Source organism: Staurois parvus, unplaced genomic scaffold (genome assembly GCF_062004578.1).
Source record: "Staurois parvus isolate SC_StPar_1 unplaced genomic scaffold, SC_StPar_1.0 ptg000040l, whole genome shotgun sequence".
NCBI classification, from domain to species: Eukaryota; Metazoa; Chordata; class Amphibia; order Anura; family Ranidae; genus Staurois; species Staurois parvus.
Window position 1 is genome coordinate 583478 of NW_028317836.1, and position 20659 is coordinate 604136.

The 20659-nt window shown below is 42.8% G+C and overlaps 1 protein-coding gene across 1 annotated transcript; it reads left to right on the forward strand.

Annotated features, from left to right (window-relative positions):
* The first annotated feature begins 15237 nt into the window (after positions 1–15237).
* Positions 15238–19746, forward strand: LOC149470521 (uncharacterized). The gene has a single exon (XM_089663014.1). It carries the CDS (start codon positions 15458–15460, stop codon positions 16520–16522), a length of 1065 nt encoding a protein of 354 aa, XP_089519140.1. The 5' UTR covers positions 15238–15457; the 3' UTR covers positions 16523–19746.
* The last annotated feature ends 913 nt before the right edge of the window (positions 19747–20659 follow it).

A 20659-nucleotide genomic window follows, 5' to 3' on the forward strand; every position in this document is an offset into this window, starting at 1 on the left:
AATTCGTGAATTGCAGGTAAGCGCTTAAAAACAGTTTAACACTTTCAGAAAGAAAGATTTATTACTAAAAGAGTCAAACAGGTGCAATAAAATATTTACAAAGAGATGTCACAAAAAAAAAAAAAAAAAAAAATATATATATATATATATATATATATATATATATGTATATAAAGACACAGCAGAGATAATAGGAAGGAAATTACAGGGTTAAGTTACTTGCCCTTGGCCTGGGTTTGCAGATCCAGGTTGCAGAGCAGGATGATTCTTTATCTTCTCCTTCGATGTTAGCTGGGAGATCTCTCTTAAAACTCTCACTCACAGACTTGCTAGCCTGTCTCTTTTTAAAACTCCCTCTGAAAGGGGGGGTTGGGGTCAGGGGAACTCTGAATTTTTTTTTTTTTTTTTTTAATTTAAATATTTATTGATTTTTCACATTATTACAAAAGTTCCCTAAAAAGGGACACAATACATAAAAATATCACTACATTTCTACTCTGTCCCTTCTATTTACCTCTTTTCTTTCCCTTCCCTCCCCTCCCCTCATTTCCCCCCTTCCCCTCCTCCCTCCCCTCCGCAAGATCTCCAATCCCTCTGGTCCCAGTAACTTCGAATAACTTCCTAATTTAGAGTTTTCTATATTTCTCTTTCAATCCCGATTTTTCCCATTTTTCCCATCGTAAATAGTATATTTTCATCCTATCTTCCTGAATATGATAAGATTTTTCCATTCTGCTAATCTGGTTTACCCTATTGATCCAATCCTCCTCCGTTGGCACCTCCATCCTCCGCCAAAACCTAGGGATCAACCCTTTTGCAGCACTCAAGTAGTACCATACACCTGATTCTTTGTATTTATTTACTGTTGTCTCAACACTATGTAGGAGACACATGGCTGGGTCTAATCCTATGTCATTTCCAGTTATTATTTCTATTAATTTGACTATTGTCTTCCAGAAAACCTGGATTTTTGGACATTGCCACCATATGTGAAACACCGTGCCCTCTTCCCCACATCCTCTCCAACACATTTTTGAATTCTCCTCCCTCATCCTGTGCTCAGTGCTCGGTGTAATATGCCATCGTGTCAAACATTTATAGTTAATCTCAACTTCTCTCATACTAACACACTCGTGAATTAGTCTAAATATCCTATTCTGTTGATCTTCATCTATCACCACCCCCATATCTTTTTCCCAATTTGTTATAAAAATTAACTTTGTGTCTGTGTCTAATTCTGTAAGTATTCTATACATCTTTGTAACACCATGTTTCCCATCTCTACGTGTTTCCAGTAGCCTTTCAAACATATTCCACTCCTTTTTTAATCTCAAGGGTTTTGGGAGAGTTCCTATAAAACATTTCAATTGATAATATTTCCACTCATCTATTTTAGTGAACATATCTCCTCCCATCTCTTTTAATTCTTTAAATGTTCTCAATTCCCCCTCTACCAATATGTCTCTCAATTGGATGTCTTCCTTTTTAAACCATCTCCCTGATATCTCATCTTTTCCTGGGGGGAAAAATTCCGTGTTTGCAAGAGGCATTAATATAGAGTTGAATTCCCATTTCATGTGTTTATGTAGATTATCCCATATCCTTAAAACAATTAAAGTGTAAGTGCTTGTGCCCTCTTTAATTCTTCTATAATGTGCTGGAACCCATATCATTTTACTCAAATTAATTCCACTCAAATCATTCTCTATTTTTACCCAACTTTTCCCTTTGTGATTAAAAGTCCAGTCATAGATTCTTGCTAAAATTACTGCTTTGTAATATCTCTTGACATCAGGTAGTCCCATCCCCCCTTTCTCTTTAGTCCTACTTAGTGTTTCATATGATACTCTTGGCTTTTTATTCCTCCATATATATCTTGTTAACATTTTTCTCATTATTTTAAAAAACACCTCTGGGAGTTTGATCGGGATCATTTGAAATCTATACAATATTTTAGGGATAATTACCATTTTAATCAGGTTCATACGTCCTAACCATGATGGATTTCCTCCTTCTAATCTTTTTAGTTCGTCTTTAATCTCATTTATCAGAGAAATATAGTTTAATCTATACAGTTTTTTATATGAGGTAGCAAGTTTTATTCCTAGGTATTTTATATCTTTTTCTCTCCAAATAAAGGGGAATTCTTTTTGTAGCTTTTCTTTTTCGCTCTTTGGTATATTAATGTTCAAAATCTCAGTTTTTGTTGGGTTAATTTTTAGATTAGATAGTTCACCATATTCCTTCAAGGTCTTCATTATATTTGGTAGAGTTATTCGGGGGTTGCCTACATAAAACAGTAAGTCATCCGCAAAGGCCGCTACTTTGTGTTCTATATTTTCTATCTGGATTCCCTTTACCGCTCCACTATTCCTTATTATTGACAGCAGGGGTTCCAATGTCAATACATACAGCAAGGGGGACAATGGGCATCCTTGCCTTGTTTCATTGGACATCCCAATGGATTCAGACCTCTCCCCATTTACCGTAATGATTGCGGTGGGCTCCTTATATAGTTTACCTATCCATTCCCGCATTCTCTCTCCAATCCCCAACACTTCCAAGTTGTCCATCATAAAGCCCCAGTCCACTCTATCAAACGCCTTTTCGGCATCAATTGACAAAAGCACCACCGGGGCTTTCCCTTTTCTACTTTTCTGGATAAGCATCAGAGTTCTCAAACCATTATCTCTACCCTCTCTCCCCTGGACAAAGCCCACCTGATCTCCATGGATCCATTCAGGCATTAGATCTTTCAGCCTGTTTGCTAGGACCTTTGCGTACAACTTAGTATCAGAGTTTAATAATGAAATTGGTCTGTAACTAGAGCACTGAGAGGGATCTTTTCCCTCCTTGTGGATGAGAACTACATGGGCCTGAAGGGATTCCCTCCTCCCCTCCATCCCACCTCCCAAGTCATTCATATATTTCTTTAACTTTGGTAACAGTACTTCACTAAATTTTTTATAGTACTTAACAGTATAACCATCCGGGCCTGGGCTTTTCCCTCCCCCTGTACTTCTTAATGCTGCTTCTATTTCTTCCTGGGAAATTTCTGCATCCAAAGAGTTCAGTTGTGTTTCACTAAGCTTTGGCAATCCCGCGTTTTTTAAATATATCCTCCTTTTTTCATTAATACCTTCTCTAATTTCTTTTGATGTTCCTAGGTGGCTGATGTTATACAACTTTCTATAATACTCCGTAAATACTTTAATGATTTCTTTAGTTGAGTGGACCATCTCCCCCTTAGGGTTTTTTATCTTTTCTATATAGTTCCTGTTCTTCTTCTTGTTCAGGGCTCTCATTAAGTATTTTCCTGGTCTATCCCCCCATCTATATCTTTCACTTAATACTTTATTATATACTCAGGGGAACTCTGAATTAAACTGACAGCTTCATACTCCATGATATGAAACATACAGTTGAGCTGAGGAATGTTCCAATAATTGCTGGTCAGTTTTATGATGTGTGGACTTACACAGTTTTGGGGTCAGTGCTTCCCAATTCTCTGAGAAATGCTGGCCTTATCAGAACGTAGGTGAGAAAGGTTACATTTTCCCCAGACTGCTGGCACCAAGCCAGGGATGCCTAACCTGGTTGACCCACACCATCTGTCAGGAGATCACGTTTGCCTCTCAGGAAGGGAGGGGGTAGGGAATGAGGGCTGAGGAATAGAAAAAGGGGAACTCCGCATCCAACTCTGATGAGCAAGTTTGCTACACTCTCCACTTCCCTGTTTGGATTGCAAACTGCTGTAGAGACATTAACTTTGCCCCTGGGGCTGGACTACAATTATTTTGGGCCCCTTCCTTGCTATTTCCCATACTGGGCACTGCCACCCCCCTTGCAATCCCCCATTGAGTGACTGCCATTTGTATTAATAAAGCTTTGTGTGTTTGCCATCTGCCTTGCGTGTTCTGTCCTGCCTACCCTCCGTCACAATATACCTTCCTGTTTCCTCTGCATATTACAGTGTCATGCCACCACTTATGTATGGGGCACTGTTAAACTGCATCTACCCCAGTCCATCCGTACCTTACTGAAACTTAGAGTGGTCTGGGGCTTCCAAACTTTGCAAAATATTTCCAAGCTGCACATCTTGCTCAACTCCCTAAATATCACGCGGTAAAAGTGGGCCCCTCCTATGGGTCACTATAGAGTCAGTAGATTGTAACCCCTCATGAGTTGCCAATTTACTATGGCTACACCCAAGAGATCGTCGCTCACTCCAACACCCAATTACTCAACACTACCCATCTATCTGGGACAGTCTAAAGTTCTGATACACTTTACAGTCACCTCATAACCCACTCATGGCATACCTCCTCAATCCAGGCTTTTATCCGACATGGATGCCTCCATCTTCTTTTCATGCTTGTGCTAGAGCTAGTCTAATTCAACACCAGACTCCTTTATACCCTTCCAAACCCTATGTGACTCCAACAAAATCTCTACATCTGAAATGTTTAGATATCTTCAGATCAAACACTTGTATTGCTCCCACTTACACATGAACACCTCTCTCCCAGACATGACTAGGTTTGGACACATATGTAAACATGACCCCCCATGCCAGACTTTTGATTTCCACCTTATATGCACAGTTACCAGCTCCACCACTTTACACCTCCATACCATATACATCCAAGTGGGAATGGGATTTAAATCTTCATTTGGAAGCAATTGGGCAGACATATGGTCTGCTGCAAAATCCTCCTCCCAAAATATAGCTTCTATGGAGACTGACCACAGCACTCTCATGCACTGGTACCTGGTCCCTTCCCGGATCCCTAAATCCATCCCTAATCCCTGACTTGTTTATGTGGCTGCTCTGAAGCAGGTATCCACATTTGGTGGACCTGCCCGGTTGTTCAAACATATTGGTGCAAAATATTCCATATGCCTACAGTTCTTTATGAAGAAGTTACAGTATATATATCCATCCGGCCACTGCCTCATTTAATAACAAGCCCCAAGAAGTATACCTTATGGTGTGTCTCCAAGCTATGGATGGAAGGAAAGTTATCACCCCACCGGCAAGTGAGAAGAAGGGAGCATGAGTCAGAGCAATTCCAGTGTCAGCCAATACAAGTAAGGGGATGGATGCAGTGTGACCAAGCCCAAGTGGGCGGGGCGAAATGCATCAGAGGGCATGGCTAGAATGGCAGCTGAGGCCATTCCTCAACACTGGACTTGTTCGGTTGACCAGCGTCCATTCCATTACTTGCATAAGGCCCAAGAAGTGACACACTGGCAATTCAAACTACTCCTGTAGATCACCATCACGGCTTAGCAAACCATAGTGAAGGCCTGGAAATCCCCCCACCTCAATACCACTGAAACTAAGAATAGTGTCACTCGAGCCACGATACATGTCAAAGTAGAAGCCGTCCTATTAGACAGAGTGCATAAAAATGAACAACTATGGCAACCATGGGTTGACCATTTCCTACCCTCAAACTCTGATGAAACCTTACTCTCTTTGTAGTCCTGAGTCCATTAGGTAACCCACTACTCAGTTGCTGCTCTATACAGGCACACACCCTCCCCCCTGGGGACCTCCTCTCCTCCCCCCTAATCTGTACCCCTTTCTTCACTACTCTTGCTCTTATCTCTCCATTGCTCTCTTCCTTTTCACCTTTCCTCTCATTAGCTCTTTATCCCTTTATGGGGTTTTACCAATTTGGGCAACCTACACTATCAGTTTGAATTTTCAGTGAGGCGGACAGGTCACCCACTCGTCTGCCACTGGTATCTGCATACAGGTAGAAGCACTAAATCTATACTCCCACTGTGAGAGTACCAGAAATGATATTATAGAGTATATAACATGTTTCAGTCTCTACATTCACTCCCCCCTTGATACTATAGCACTGTTATCTCTTGCTTAAGTTAAAGCAGAACTCCACCCAAAAGGGGAAGTCCTGCTTTAACTAGTTGATGACCGCAGGTAGCCAAATGATGGCTGCACTGCAGCCGGCCAGTTCTGGGAGGCCGTCATATGACGTCCTCCCAGAACGCGCTCTCCTGCATGCCCCCAGCGATCTCTGTGATTGCTGTATCCTATGACACACTGGTCACCGGGAAATGCAATTGCCGGTTCTTGACTGCACTTTCGTCAAGCTGTCAGAGCATGAGGAAAGTACAGTTGTCAGTGGAGGGATTGGCACTAATCATCAGGTGCCCAGCAGCGCCACCCACCAGTTCTGCCCACAAGTGCCCAGCAGTGCCACCCACATTTGCCCAGCAGTGCTACCAGTCAGAGCCCACCAGTGCCGCCAGTCAGTGCCAGCTCATCAGTGTCACCTATCAGTGCCGTCTCATTAGTGCTCCCTATCAGTGCTGCCTATCAGTTCAGCCTCATAAACGCTCATCAGTGAAGGAGAAAAATTACCTGTTTGCAAAATTTTATAATAGAAACAAAGAAACTTTTTTTTCACGTTTTTTGCACATTTTTTGTTGATAGCGCAAAAAATAAAACACCCAGCGGGGAGTAAATACCACCAAAAGAAAGCTCTATTTCTGTGAAAAAAATGATAAAAATTTCATATGAGTACAATGTTGCATGACCGCGCAATTGTCATTTAAACTGCGACAACTCTGAAAGCTGAAAATTGGCCTGGTAAGGAAGGGGGTATAAGTGCCTGGTAGGCAAGTGGTTAAGGACCCCACTGGCACCTTTTTGGGGGGATAACCAAAATTGACAGGTACCCGCTCCCACTTCTGCTGCAATCACCTAGGTGATCAGAAGCGGAGGTTGTCCTCCCCCCTCCCTCCCTGTAGTGTTCTGGGACACATGAAAGGTCCTAGAAGACTACGGGACCATTCACAAAGCACAGAGATACTCGCACATGCTCAGTGGGCACCCGGATGTGAAACCGCAAGCTGTCACAGCTGGGTGCCCACACTGAAGATGCCGGCACTGGAAACATAGGCTGGCCAGTGAAATAGGCTGCGGGGAGGACACCACAAGATCGAGGGACAGGTAAGTGCCCGTCTTTTTTTTTGTTTACAAATGATTTTATTATATGAAGGTAGACTGTAAAACAACAGCACATTTTCAAATATAATGTACAGCAATAACAAGGCACTTTTGAATAGTACAATACAGAAAAGGATATTAATGCAGAAAAAGAAAAGAAGAAGAGAGAGAAAAAGGAAAAAAAAAAAAAATTTAAGATTGCAGGAACATGAAATGTGTAAATGATGAGGTAGATTAAATGATACATCTGTCAACAATATACACCATTCAACTCTCTCTGGGAATATTATTAATCATGCAATAAATGTCTACAATCCCTCCACGACTCCCACTTCTTATCAAACAAGTGCATCTTATCCAGTAGGGTATAATGAATGCGTTCCATGAGCATTACAGTATCAATTCTGTGTAAAATGGAGGTCAAGGGTACAGCATTGGACTTCCAATGCAAGGCAATAGACCATAAAGTGGCAATACAAATGGTATGTATCAATCTCATTGTGGCCTCAGAGACCCCCGGAATATGAGCCCCCAGTAAGCAGGTCTGCATAGACAGTTGTACCTGGGTACCCGCCAATGAGGTAGCCACCTCAGATATCCTGCACCAAATCACAGATACTATTGGGCAATCCCAGAATATATGAGCCAAAGTTCCCGTAAGGTCACAGCCCTTAAAACAGAAGGGGGACGTTTGTGGGAATAGTACATGTAGTCTTGATGGTGTATAATACCATCTGGTCAAAACCTTAAGGGCCGTCTCACGAACAGAAAGGGATCTAGAGCACTTACATATGTTATCCACCATGGAATCCCAATCCTCATCCAAAAAGGTAACGCCATTATCCTCTTCCCATTTTTGTCTGTATAAAGGGGGTGTATGAAAAAGACAAGTCAAAGATTGATGATAAAGGTCAGAAATAAGACCCCTACTCCTGGGAGAGTCACGGCTGATACGTTCGAAAAAGGAAATCGGGGAGGATGGTATAAGGCCAAAATGTGAATGAAAAAAGTGTCTAATCTGTCGTTAGCGATGGTACTCGCGAAGAGGGATATCGAAAAACTCGCGAAGCATATCAAAAGTAATGTATGATCCTCCTCTCTGGAAATCAGATAATCTGATAAGGGAACAATCATACCACCAACGAAACGTTTGAGGGGAGGAAAAAGCTGCAACAAAAGTAGGATCACCAACAAATGAAACCCCTGGGGGAATAAGAGAGACTAGATTCAATTTAATTTTATACTTGGACCAAAGCGTCAGTAAATGGGTCACTATGGAGTTATGGAAGGTTAGCGATCGGGGGGAGGCCTTGGACCAAAGAATACCCGGTAAGTAGAATGGGCGTATAGACTGAGATTCAAATTTGATCCATGGGGTCTGGGAATTAATAGTCGCCCATTGTGATAGTTGCGCAAAACGGGCCGAGAGGTAATATATCCAAAAATTAGGAAGACCGAGACCTCCAGTGCGTTGTGAGCGGTACAAAATGGATGAAGCAAAGCGTGGACGCTTATTACCCCAAATAAAATTGTTAATAGTCCGCTGAAAGTCGGAGCCGGGACTGGAAGTGCTCTGAAAAGATAAAGTAATTTAGGCAAAATATTCATGGATAATTAGCAGCAAACATATCCGAGTATCTGGGAGTGAGATTAACCCCCAAATAGGATATACGATCCGTGGCCCAACGAAACGGAAAAGAACTACGTAGAGATGCACTTAGGGAATCAGGAACATTAACAGGCATAATCACCGATTTGGTGAAATTAACAGTGAGACCTGACGCCACAGCAAAATCGTTCAACAAGGCACATAAATTAGGCAATGAGGTTAATGGTTTAGTAAGAAAAAGCATAACGTCATCAGCATACATGCTTATTTTGAAATGTGAAATTAATAATGCATAGCCAGAAATATCTGGATGTGATTTAATCGCCACTGCCAAGGGTTCCAACACCAGAGCAAACAAGAGGGGTGAAAGAGGACAACCCTGACGGGTGCCTCTACCCAACGTAAAAAAGTCAGAGTTACAGCCAGGGAGCCTGATTCTCGTTTTAGGGGAATCGTATAGGGCATGCACACCAGCCAAAAACCCATCACTGAAGCCCATTTTCCATAGCAAGGAGAACAAATAAGGCCAAAGCACACTATCAAAGGCCTTGTTTATGTCTAGACTCATCAACAGAACCTCTTTAGAATGAAGATTGGCATCTTGAATAACATTTAAAGTGAGGCGAATGTTATCAGTAATAAATCTGTCAGGAATGAAACCCGATTGGTCTGGGGAGACCAAAGAGGAGATAATAGGGGCCAACCTGTCCGCCAAAATGCGGCTAAATATTTTCAGATCATTATTCATTACTGAGATTGGTCTATAATTTTGTGGTAAACAGTGATCTTTCTGTGGTTTGGGTATTAAAGACATATTGGCCAACAGCATCTCCTCAGGAAACTTACCCCCCTGCAAAACATCATTAAATAATGTTATCAAATAGGGAGCCAACGTAGAGGCAAAATGTTTATAATAGCTAGCGGTAAATCCGTCAGGGCCCGGTGCAGTAGATCTTTTTAGCGCGCTAATTGCACAAGTAATTTCCTCTATTGTACAGGGGGCGTTAAGAGAGGCAAGCTGAGAAGGTGTAAGGGCAGGGAGGGGTATAGAGTCCAGCCATGAGTCAGACGAAGAAACAGAGTCCGACTGGGGAGAAGCTAGAAGACCAGCATAAAAGTTTTCAAAAATACCCAAAACTTCCTGAGGTAGAGACGAAGTAGTGCCCGAGGCAGTGCGCAACTTATAGACGTGTGGGGGGCGCAGAGAGTGGTTCAATTTCCTTGCAAACATGGTGGATGCTGAGTTACTATGTAACAAGTACGAGGCCTTCGACCAGCGGAGAGCTTTTTCAGTCTTTTGGGAAAGTAGGGTATTCAATTCTAAACGCTTTTGAGACAGTTTATTAAGGAGAGATGGACTAGCAACATGATGTCTATAATGTGCTTCCATTTCTCGGGTAAGAAGTAGTATTTGTTGCCATCGTTTTCTATTCCTGGTGGAGGCCATGGAGATAAGGCGGCCACGTAGGACTGCCTTATGGGCTACCCATAGTGTGGCTGAAGATATATCAGGCGTAGAGTTAGACTGAAAGTATTCCCGGAGAGAAGTAACCACCTCATGGCGAGAGTCAATATCAGTAAGCATAGAGTCATTAAGTCTCCAAGAGAAGGGGGTAGGCGCCAATCCTATAAACGTGATAGATAAAGCCATAATATCGTGATCCGACCAGGGGCTCAGGTGAATGCAAGCTGACCTAGAATTCGCTAATAGAATAGGGGTGCAATAGATATAGTCTAATCTGGCGTAAGAGTCATGTGGGTGAGAATAAAATGAATAATCCCTAGCTCCTGCATTATGCGCTCTCCAGGTGTCCACCAACTGGAGGGCATCTAGTTTTTTAGTAAGGGATTTTGGGAAAGCCTGGGAAGATTGCGAGGAGGAGCTCCGGTCCAAAAGAGGGTTTGCTACCAGGTTAAAATCTCCACCCACCAATAGATGGGGGGACAAGAACCTATCTAGAACGTCAAAAAAGTTTGAAAAAAAAGACGCTTGTGCCAAATTCGGTGCATAGATATTTGCAATAGTAAGTTCTCGACCTGAAAGGGTGCCTTTAAGAATGATAAACCTACTGTCCGGATCACGATATACATGTTGGACCTCAAAGGGGAATGAATTATGTAAAAAGATAGCCACTCCTCTGCTCTTGGAGGAATGTAAAGTATAATACCCCTGCCTATAGGATTTATGAAAATATGTCGGGTGTTTTGCAGCTGCAAAATGTGTTTCCTGTAATAAAATAATTTTAGCCCCTAATCGCTTATATTGAAGAAAGGCTGTTTTGCGCTTATTTGGTGAGTTGAAACCGTGGACATTATGCAAAATACAATGAATCGCCATAGCATACAAAAGTTGTGGTTATCAGCGTAAAAATACACATTGCAAAAACATCACCCAGAATTATTCGGCTAGACACAAGGACCCGTGAGTCTACATCAGACAGATTGACAGGCAATAGTACCAGCATAGGGGACATCCAGATCCCAATACAGGGGTCATGACGTCCACAAGCCGGCAAGAATCCAACATCATGTACGAAAGTTTTGAAAAGAGAAAGGTGAAAGAATAATAAAGATGAAGCTTTAATAGCTCCTATAATTATAACGGTAACTGAAAAACATGGATCAGGCAGGCAGTATGCCATACCTGAAAAAACATAGATTTCAAACTTCAATGGGCCAAATGGGCCCAAACCCTGCCTCCGCAAAACATGGAAAATGGAGCTGCCACCCCACAATCTGGCAGTGACACCTCCGGCCATGTCAGGCGGCAAGGTGGGGGAACGTGTTTAGGGGTTATGAAACCATGAGTTAATGGGCGATATTAAGAGGGTCCAAAGACCCTTGTGAAGTTTCAACACATCCAGTTATCAATGAGAAAGCATACATAGGTCTCAGAAACACTGAAACTGCACAACAGTGACCACAAAATTGCACATCCTTAAGGTATAAAAAGGTACAAATGGGCAAAGTCCCTATATCCCGGTGTTTGTCTCAGTCATAGTAAATTGTGGATCAGGATTGAGGGTTGTCAAAATAATGAGTAATAGACAAGTGAGCAAGGTCCTGTCAACCCGGTTCTTGTCGGACTCTTCTTCTATCCCTCCGTGGGGATGGAGTGTGCCAAATAGGGGAGACACGAGGAGTGGAGGATGGGCGGTGAGGTGATGGGGCATCCGCCAGTCCCAGCTTGGCCAAGATTTCTCTGCCTTCGGGAAGGGAGGTGGCTATATATGTGCTCCCATTATGTGGAACTATCAGCTTAAAAGGGAAGCCCCACTTGTAACGAATACGGGCAGAGAAAAGGGCAGTTGTAACTTCCTTCATTTTTCTGCATTTCTCCAACGTAGCCGGAGAAACATCTGGAAAGATTTGCAAAACCGAGCCATCGAAGGAGAACGTTGGGGTATTTCGAGCTGCTCTAAGAATATCCTCTTTGGTCAGAAAATCTTTCATACACAGAACAATGTCCCTAGGCGGTTTATCAATAGGAGGTTTAGAACGCAGGGCTCTATGGATGCGATCACAAGCAAAGGACCCAGGGTCACGATCTGGGAGGAGTGACTTGAAAACCTTGGTAATGGTTTGCGAGAGATCCAACATAGACTCCGGTATTCCCCTGACCCGCAGGTTATTATATTAGATTATCTAGGTCCTCAACCTGCGCCTGCAGTTGTGAAAAGGCCATTTGTAAATGATCATGATCTCTGGAAAGTTCACCATAGGCTAGGCTGAGCTCATCGTGTTTGGTTTCCAAGCGGTCGGTCCTGGAGCCCAATGCGGCGATTTCCTGAGAGAGAACATTTGTGCTTTTATGTAATTCTGTTTGGAACTTAGTGGCCAGCTTGGTGTACATAATTTCCAGGCAAGATTACAAGTCCCCCTTTGTGAGTTGCTGTGTATCTGCATTAATCAGAGCCGATGAAGGAGCTGTGGTATCCTGCGTGGGATCGGACAGAGATGCTCGTTCTGTATTATCTGAAGACATGCTGCAAATCTCGTGTGTCTTAAGTAGGTATGTCGTGAGGGACTTTTGAGCTTGTCCCCTTTTTTTCTTGGTGGACGGCATATAGGGAGTCTCCTGGGGGTGTTCAACTGAAAATTGGATAGCCTAAAGAGATAATAACCCCAGGGGGGCTATAGCGCCCAAAACAGGTTTAGGATTGTAGTTACATAGATGCTAACAAGGTTATCCGCAGAAACTTTATATTGTAAAAACGTTTAGCGAACCGTAAGGGCATGGAGAAGGCGTAGGCCGTGGTATAGCATTAATGACTTGCAGAAGCAGGATGATGGCTTCAGCTCCAACCTCAGGGCCCGGGTTGGATGAGGGGCACGCGTGGAACAGAGGTCCCCCAATGATGAGCTCCGGGTCCTCCAGGGCGGATCCAGGGAGCCCCGACACCCCTCCGGAGTACTATATAGGCCTCAGTAGGCCTCTGGGCCCAGCAGGGGCCGTGATAACAGAGGAAGGTAGTGTTTGGGGCAGAAGATAGAAGCCCCGTTCCCTGAAACTCTGGGGGGGGACCCGATGACAATTGGCAGTCAGCCCTTTAGCCCCCTGTACTCACTGTGACCCGGATGAGAGGGGGTCCGTGATAGATGAAGCAGGCCACGAACGTCCAGTGCCACGAGAACGCAAATATTGAGCTGCGCCACCCCAACAGACACAGAGGGCGCAGAAAATGCCCTCAGTAATCCTCTGCAGCTCGGATGGGTGTAGGCACCTGCCGCCGAGGCCCCGGGTCATGCGGCCGCGCCAGGCCTCGGACGTCCGCCGTTACCAAGGGCGGTAATATCGCTCAGAGCCCCTCTCCCAGGGCAAGGAGATGTGCCCAAGAGCCTCCGCCACCCCGCTATGGTCCGTGGCTGCCCGGATGGCAGCGGATTATGCAGGCCAACACTGGAGCCCTGGAACATGCGGCCGCGCCAGGCCGTGGAAGTCCGCCGTCGCAGATGGCGGAAATAATATATGTGGCCCCTCTCTCAGGGGCAGGGGATACCCCCGGGAGCCTCCGCTGTCCTGCTGTGTTCCTCCGCTGCCCGGATGGCAGCGGATTACAGAAGTCGGCATCGGAGATTAGGATTGTGCAGCCGCTCCAGTCGCCATCTTGGACACGCCCCTCAAGTGCCAGTCTTTTAAAACTCAGCAGCTACAGTTTTTGTAGCAGCTGACTTATTTTTTATTTTCACTGGAACTCCACTTTAATGTATTAAGATATTATTTGTACTGTACAAATTACAACCTGTACGTTACCTCTAAGGGTTGTACCCCTTCTGACTTACTGTTGGTGAGTCCTGCAATCACATTGTTATGAGCTCCTTGTAAAAGTATTATCTCTTTCCAATAAAATCTATGAACAAGAGAAGATATGGACCCCACAATTCCTCTATATACTCCACAATTCTCCCATGTGGACACCTCGTAAGTGGTTCTCCAGTATAGACTCCCAGTTTGGGGAACTCATTTAGAAGAAGCCATCAAATAAGCCGTTATAGAAAGAAATGGGAAACAGACAGAGAAAATAATAGAGAGTGGTGGGAGGTGATTGTGATCTCCATACCTCTCATCTTTCTGTCCTCTTCACAGAAACTCAGTCATTTCTTTTGCATAGATCTTTCAGGACTCCAGCTCAATTGTTCAGTTAGGACAGGAGGGATTTCCCCTTATGACCCCAATTGTAGCGGTGATGTCGGGGATTTGATACATCTTTTGGAGATGTCCAAAATTATTCAAAAAGTGGAACAATATGACCAGTTTTGTAATGTTGGTATTTAATATTCCTCGGGTGTGCCTCTTGGTGTCAATAGAGGAGGAATTATTTACACCTCCTCCTATTACAAGTCATATAGCAATAGTGAGGCTGCTTGACCATAAAAAATATCCCGATCTTGGCTATCATCTCAAACTCCCAGCAGACAACAGTGGATTGAGCAGGTGATCTCCACATTAACATGTGAAAAATGAACTCTCCAACATTGTAATTCCCCCAGGAGATGTATGTCTGGCAGAACTGGCTGGATACTCCTTGCTCTCTCCTAGTTATTCTTCTTTTAAAATCTTAGCTTTTTTAGCCTCATAGAAGGAGAACGGCCAGTTGTATCCTACTGAATGGTGACTACATGGGGGACCCATACTTGGGGTATGATCCTGTAGACACAGGCCTCATTGATCGGTGTCAGCTATCTATGTATGTACTGGGGGGAGTTACTTGCCGTGTACAGCTGAATTGTTCTAGGCTGTTTCTTCTTTTCTCTGTTCATTTGTTTATAAAAGGTAAAAGTGACACCATAGACAAAGCAAGTTATTGTTCTGTATGATCTGTAACAGTGCCACAACCGCCTATACATGAGAATGTATGACTCCATTGTCTGGGCTGAATGTTGGGAATACTGTGCGCACTTATAAACTTTCTAAATAATATCTATTTGATTAAAAAATACTGTAGATAATGCTGTACATATTCTTTCTATTCATAAGATATATTTAGTAATGAACATTAAAAATAGAAAGAAACTTTGTAGCCCTTTTATATAGAATTCTATCTTTTTTCTTTCTCTACAGGTAGATTGATGAACCAAGTTTTTAGGACATTTTGGTCTTCATGAATACAGCTGAGTCACATGGAAAATAAAACACATGGTTGTCTTAATTGACTGAAAGTCTTTACTGCAGTTCACTGGAGGATTCACACGGGATGCAAGTCATATCTGTGTTCTAAAAGTCATGGTTTGGATCCTCTTCCACATTGATCCAGCAGGAGAAAAGTAATTTCAGTGTTCTGGAAGTGACAATGGCTTTACAGTAAAGTCCAAACTACGTATGCATAAGAGGAGTCATTTCAAACTACTTGTTTGGAGATTTTACAATGGAGAGAAAATATATCACACATCAGAAGGTTCACAAGGGAGAGAAGCCATATCATTGTTCTGAATGTGACAAAACTTTTATAAGCAAGTGCGAGCTTACAGTACACCAACGAGTTCACACTAGAAAGAAGCCATATCAGTGTTCTGAATGTGATAAAGCTTTTACTCGGAAGTCACATCTTCTCACACACCAGAGGATTCACACTGGAGAGAAACCATATCAGTGTTCTGAATGTGATAAAGCTTTTATACAGAAATCACTTCTTATCAATCACCAGAGTATTCACACTGGAGAGAAGCCATATCAGTGTTCTGAATGTGATAAAGCTTTTACTCGGAAATCACATCTTCTCACACACCAGAGGATTCACACTGGAGAGAAGTCATATCAGTGTTCTGAATGTGACAAAGCTTTTTCACAGAAGTCAGATCTTATCACACACCAGAGGATTCCCACTGGAGAGAAGTCATATCAGTGTTCTGAATGTAATAAAGCTTTTCCAGAGAAGTCAAATCTTATCAGACACCAGAGGATTCACACTGGAGAGAAGCCATATCAGTGTTCTGAATGTGATAAAGCTTTTACACAGAAGTCAAATCTTCTCAAACACCAGAGGTTTCACACTGGAGAGAAGTCATATCAGTGTTCTGAATGTGATAAAGCTTTTACAGAGAAGTCAAATCTTCTCATACACCAGAGGATTCACACTGGAGAGAAGTCATATCAGTGTTCTGAATGTGATAAAGCTTTTACACAGAAGTCACATCTTATCAGACACCAGAGGATTCACACTGGAGAGAAGCGATATCAGTGTTCTGAATGTGATAAAGCTTTTCAACAGAAGTCACATCTTATCACACACCAGAGGATTCACACTGGAGAGAAGTCATATCAGTGTTCTGAATGTGATAAAGCTTTTACACAGAAGTCAAGTCTTATCACACACCAGAGGGTTCACACTGGAGAGAAGTCATATCAGTGTTCTGAATGTGATAAAGCTTTTACACAGAAGTCAAGTCTTATCAGACACCAGAGGATTCACACTGGAGAGAAATCATTTTAATGCTATCAATGTCACAAAACCTTTACAGTTAATGCCGGTCTAATTTATCATTAGAGGATTCAAATCTCAGCATAGATTATATTCTGGAAGAAAAGTGATATTAAATAAGTTTCAGGTGTCACAAGTTAGTTTCACATCCCCAATGTCATCCCACAAGCTAGAGAAGAAGGGAGAAGATAAAATATTACTTTAAAAGAAACAAACTAAAATCTGAGCAAACTGGAATGTAATGATTGGATGAACTGAGTTTAGTGCTTATGTCCATCAAGCACACAACTAGAAGGGATTTGAATATTTTACCTTTTGACAATTTATTTAAGATAAGCATCAATAACTGAACATCTTCCCTCATGATTCTCATCTTTATATTTTAATATGGAGCTTTGACTGAACATGTAATGCATTTTCATGATTCACCAACTGAGTTGTGTTTCCAAGCATTTTCTTCATTTCTGGATCCTGAGGTAATACATGACCAACACTGCCTCAGTACCAGAGACTAGGATGGGGTCTATTGTCATCTTACCAAGTCTCTGAAGCCTCAGTGGGAGAGTCCATTCCAGGTTCTTCTGACTATTGATACATCATCAGCCAGGTTTGAGGTCTCCAGCTAAGCCCACCTTGTCTAATCCTCCCATTACGTTCCATCTCCTCTCCCATTATCAATGCCTTCTTTCCACATTTCATCTCTCATGGGCGACAACTTTTCAGGCAGGTCTGCGGCTGTGACGGCAGCTAGAAAGAAGTCTATTCAGTGAGAAAACAACATCCCAAGCTGATGCAGGCCTTCCAATTCTACAATACAAGTCAAATCTTATCACACACCAGAGGAGTCACACTGGCGAGAGGCCATATCACTGTTCTCAATGTGGCAAAGCTTTTACACAGAGAGAACAACTTAACACAAACAAGAGGGTCCACACCAGAGAAAAGCCGTAGCCGTGTTGTGAGTGTTACACAGATTTTTTTACATACGTCACAGCTGATCACACACCAGAGGATTCGCAGGCTTCAGCTGCAGGAGGTAATGGGGAGAAGGGGGGTTTAAAGGAGTAGAAACCCAAGACTATTTTACCTTTTGACTATTTTCATCAGACAAGTATCAACAGTGAACTGTGTTTCCTAATGATTTTAATCTCTATCCTTTTCATGGAGCTTTGACTGAACATGTAATATATTTTCATCATTCATTAACTGAGCTGTGTTCCCAAATGTTTTCTTCATTGTCAGATCCTGAGCTAATGCTTTACCAACACTGCCTCAGCACCAAGACTAGGTAGTGGTCAAGTGGCATCTTACCAAGCCTCCAAAGCCTCAGTGGGAGAGACTTTTCTAGATTCTGCTGACTATTCCAATATCCGTCTAGCTTGAGGGCTCCAGCTACGCTCACCTTGTCCATGCCTCCCTTCACATATTCCACCTCCCCTCCAATGATCAATGCCTTATTTCCAGGTTCCTCCTCCTCTTATGGATGACAGCTTTACAGGTAGGACTGCAACAGGGACAACAGCCATGGAGAAATCTCTGTCCAGTGAGAAATCAAATTCCTAAGCTGGTGTAGGCCTTCCAACACCAATTCACTGCTCTTTGTTTGGGATGTGTTCAACAGTACCACTTACACCCAGCTGGCTGCTTGTGTTCCATCTTGTCCTGCCACAAATCCAAGGGATTCCATCAGGAGAAGATTGGACTTCCTTATTATATTGTCTCTCTGTTCAGCTATTGCTCCTCTCCATAGACCGATCACATACTACGACTGCATCTTCTGGGGGACTGAAATTCCTCTGACTCGGGTTCTCTTCAATGACTCTGAATAGTCAATTCTCTTTTTTTGGGTAGATATTGTTTGTGAAGAACCCTCTTTTGACCCTAGAAACATTCTGATGTTGACCCTAAAGTGTAACTATGGTTAGAATTAATATTTACATAAAGGGTGCAATCTGTCCTGAACCACTTATGGTGATGTCCCAGTTCAGCACATTACACCTTTAGGATTTGTAATCTACCCAAATGCATTATACATCAGTTTTTCATGTCAGAGGGCTTTAATGTGGTAGAAAATGAGGATACGTATATTTTATTTGTTTTTCTAGGTAACACTTGTGATGTCACTACACTCCTAATGTAAATACAGTGCAAAAGAATTCTGTTTTTGTTGCTTTTACAGTGTTCTCCTATGCAGCGATCTGTTAAAACATTGAAAGCCCGGGGGGGGGGGGGGGGTGATGATTCCGGCTTGTGTGCTTAGTGCTGAATGCCGGCTGTTACAGAGCCTCTGATACCTGGATCTGGTAAGACCGGTGCCGCTTTAATATGGCCCTGGGACCAATAGCCACTATCCCAGCTAAAACTCAAGTGGTTGTTTTTCTGAGTCCTTCTTGTAACATTTTATGACTTGTTGATCCTGCCAGTAGAGCCGTTATTTTTCTACTTCCTGAAGGAAGGAAACCATCCTAAAAATGGCAGCTGGAGGGGTTGAGACAAATCAAATAACACTGCTGGGGTGCATACAACTGTCAGCTTTTATTCATATGGTCTAAACCTTTGTAGAAAGGAACAAAACTGTTGCTGGAACTGCTTTGCAAGTGTCAGTTGAAGTTGATTTGAATGTTTTTTGTCTCTTACTGAACCATTTGGCATGTTTAACCTTCTTCCTCTCCAGGCCATTCTCCAGTTTTCAGCACCGTGACATTTTGACTGACAATTACTTGGTCATGCAACACTGCACTTAAATTCATTTTATATCCGTGTTGTGATAGATAGACATTTCTTTTGCTGATATTTAATCATTACTGTTTTTTTGTATTTTCTCTATGAAAAGAGGAAATTACTTAACATTTTGAAAAAAAAGTTTCCCTTAGTTTCTGCTCTAAAACTTTACAAATAAATAATCTTCCTTGTTAAATGTAGGCCAAAGTATATTACTCTACTTTTGTTTTTGGTAAAAAAAAATATATTATTTAGTGTGTGTGAAAGTTATGGAGTCTTCAAACTATGGCAAATACACTGTATTTCAAGGTTACCAACCCAGATGTTGTGAAGGCCGGTCACATTTCTTGAGGTCCTAAAATGCCAGGACAGTACAAACACCCTCCAAATGACCCTTTTTTGGAAAGTAGACACTCCGGGGTCTTTAGTAAGAATTGTGGCTATTTTTGTTGTAGTTGTAATTTTGTGTCATTTTTTCTGAAACTGTAGCAAGTAAATAAAAGATGTTTTCTTCACATAGTTCTCATTTTAACAAGTTATTTCTCACACACGGCTTAGGTATACTTACAATTACACTCCAGAATACTTTCTTCTACTCCTCCTGAGTAATACATAGAGGGGCCCTGTGACGGAGGTGTGGGTGGAACAGAAGACACGCGGAGAGCAGGAGTACACACAAGGCTTTTATTGAAACACATAGGAGCACATGACTGGTAGAGCAGAGTTCTGTTAGACAAAGGGTTAAGTCTACACACAGGATGGGGGCACAGTGGGGGGCACAACTCTGGCCGGCAAAGGAATTCAATCCATACCACAGGGTTGGCAGAATTCCAGCAGACAAAAGGTTAAGTCCCTAACACAGTCTGTGCACACAGCAGAGGGGCAGAACTCCAGCAAACAAAGGGTTAAATGCTCAGCATAGGGTTAGCATACAACAGGAATGGCAGAACTCCGGCAGACAAAGGGTTAAATCCTCAGCACAGGGTTGGCACACAACAGGAATGGCAGAACTCCGGCAGACAAAGGGTTAAATCCTCAGAACAGGGTTGGCATACATCAGGAATGGCAGAACTCCAGCAGACAAACGGTTAAATTTTCAGCACAGGGTTTGCATACAACAGGAATGGCAGAACTCCAGCAGACAAAGGGTTAAATCCTCAGCACAGGGTTTGCATACCACAGGAATGGCAGAACTCCAGCAGACAAAGGGTTAAATTCTCAGCACAGGGTTTGCATACCACAGGAATGGCGGAACTCCAGGAGACAAAGGGTTAAATCCTCAGCACAGGGTTTGCATACCACAGGAATGGCGGAACACCAGGAGACAAAGGGTTAAATCCTCAGCACAGGGTTAGCATACAACAGGGATGGCAGAACTCCAGCAGACAAAGGGTTAAATCCTCAGCACAGGGTTAGCACACAGCAGGG

What these genes read in the sequence shown, in the direction of transcription:
- LOC149470521 (XM_089663014.1), top strand. Translation starts at nt 15,458, where the DNA reads ATGGAGAGAAAATATATCACACATCAGAAGGTTCACAAGGGAGAGAAG.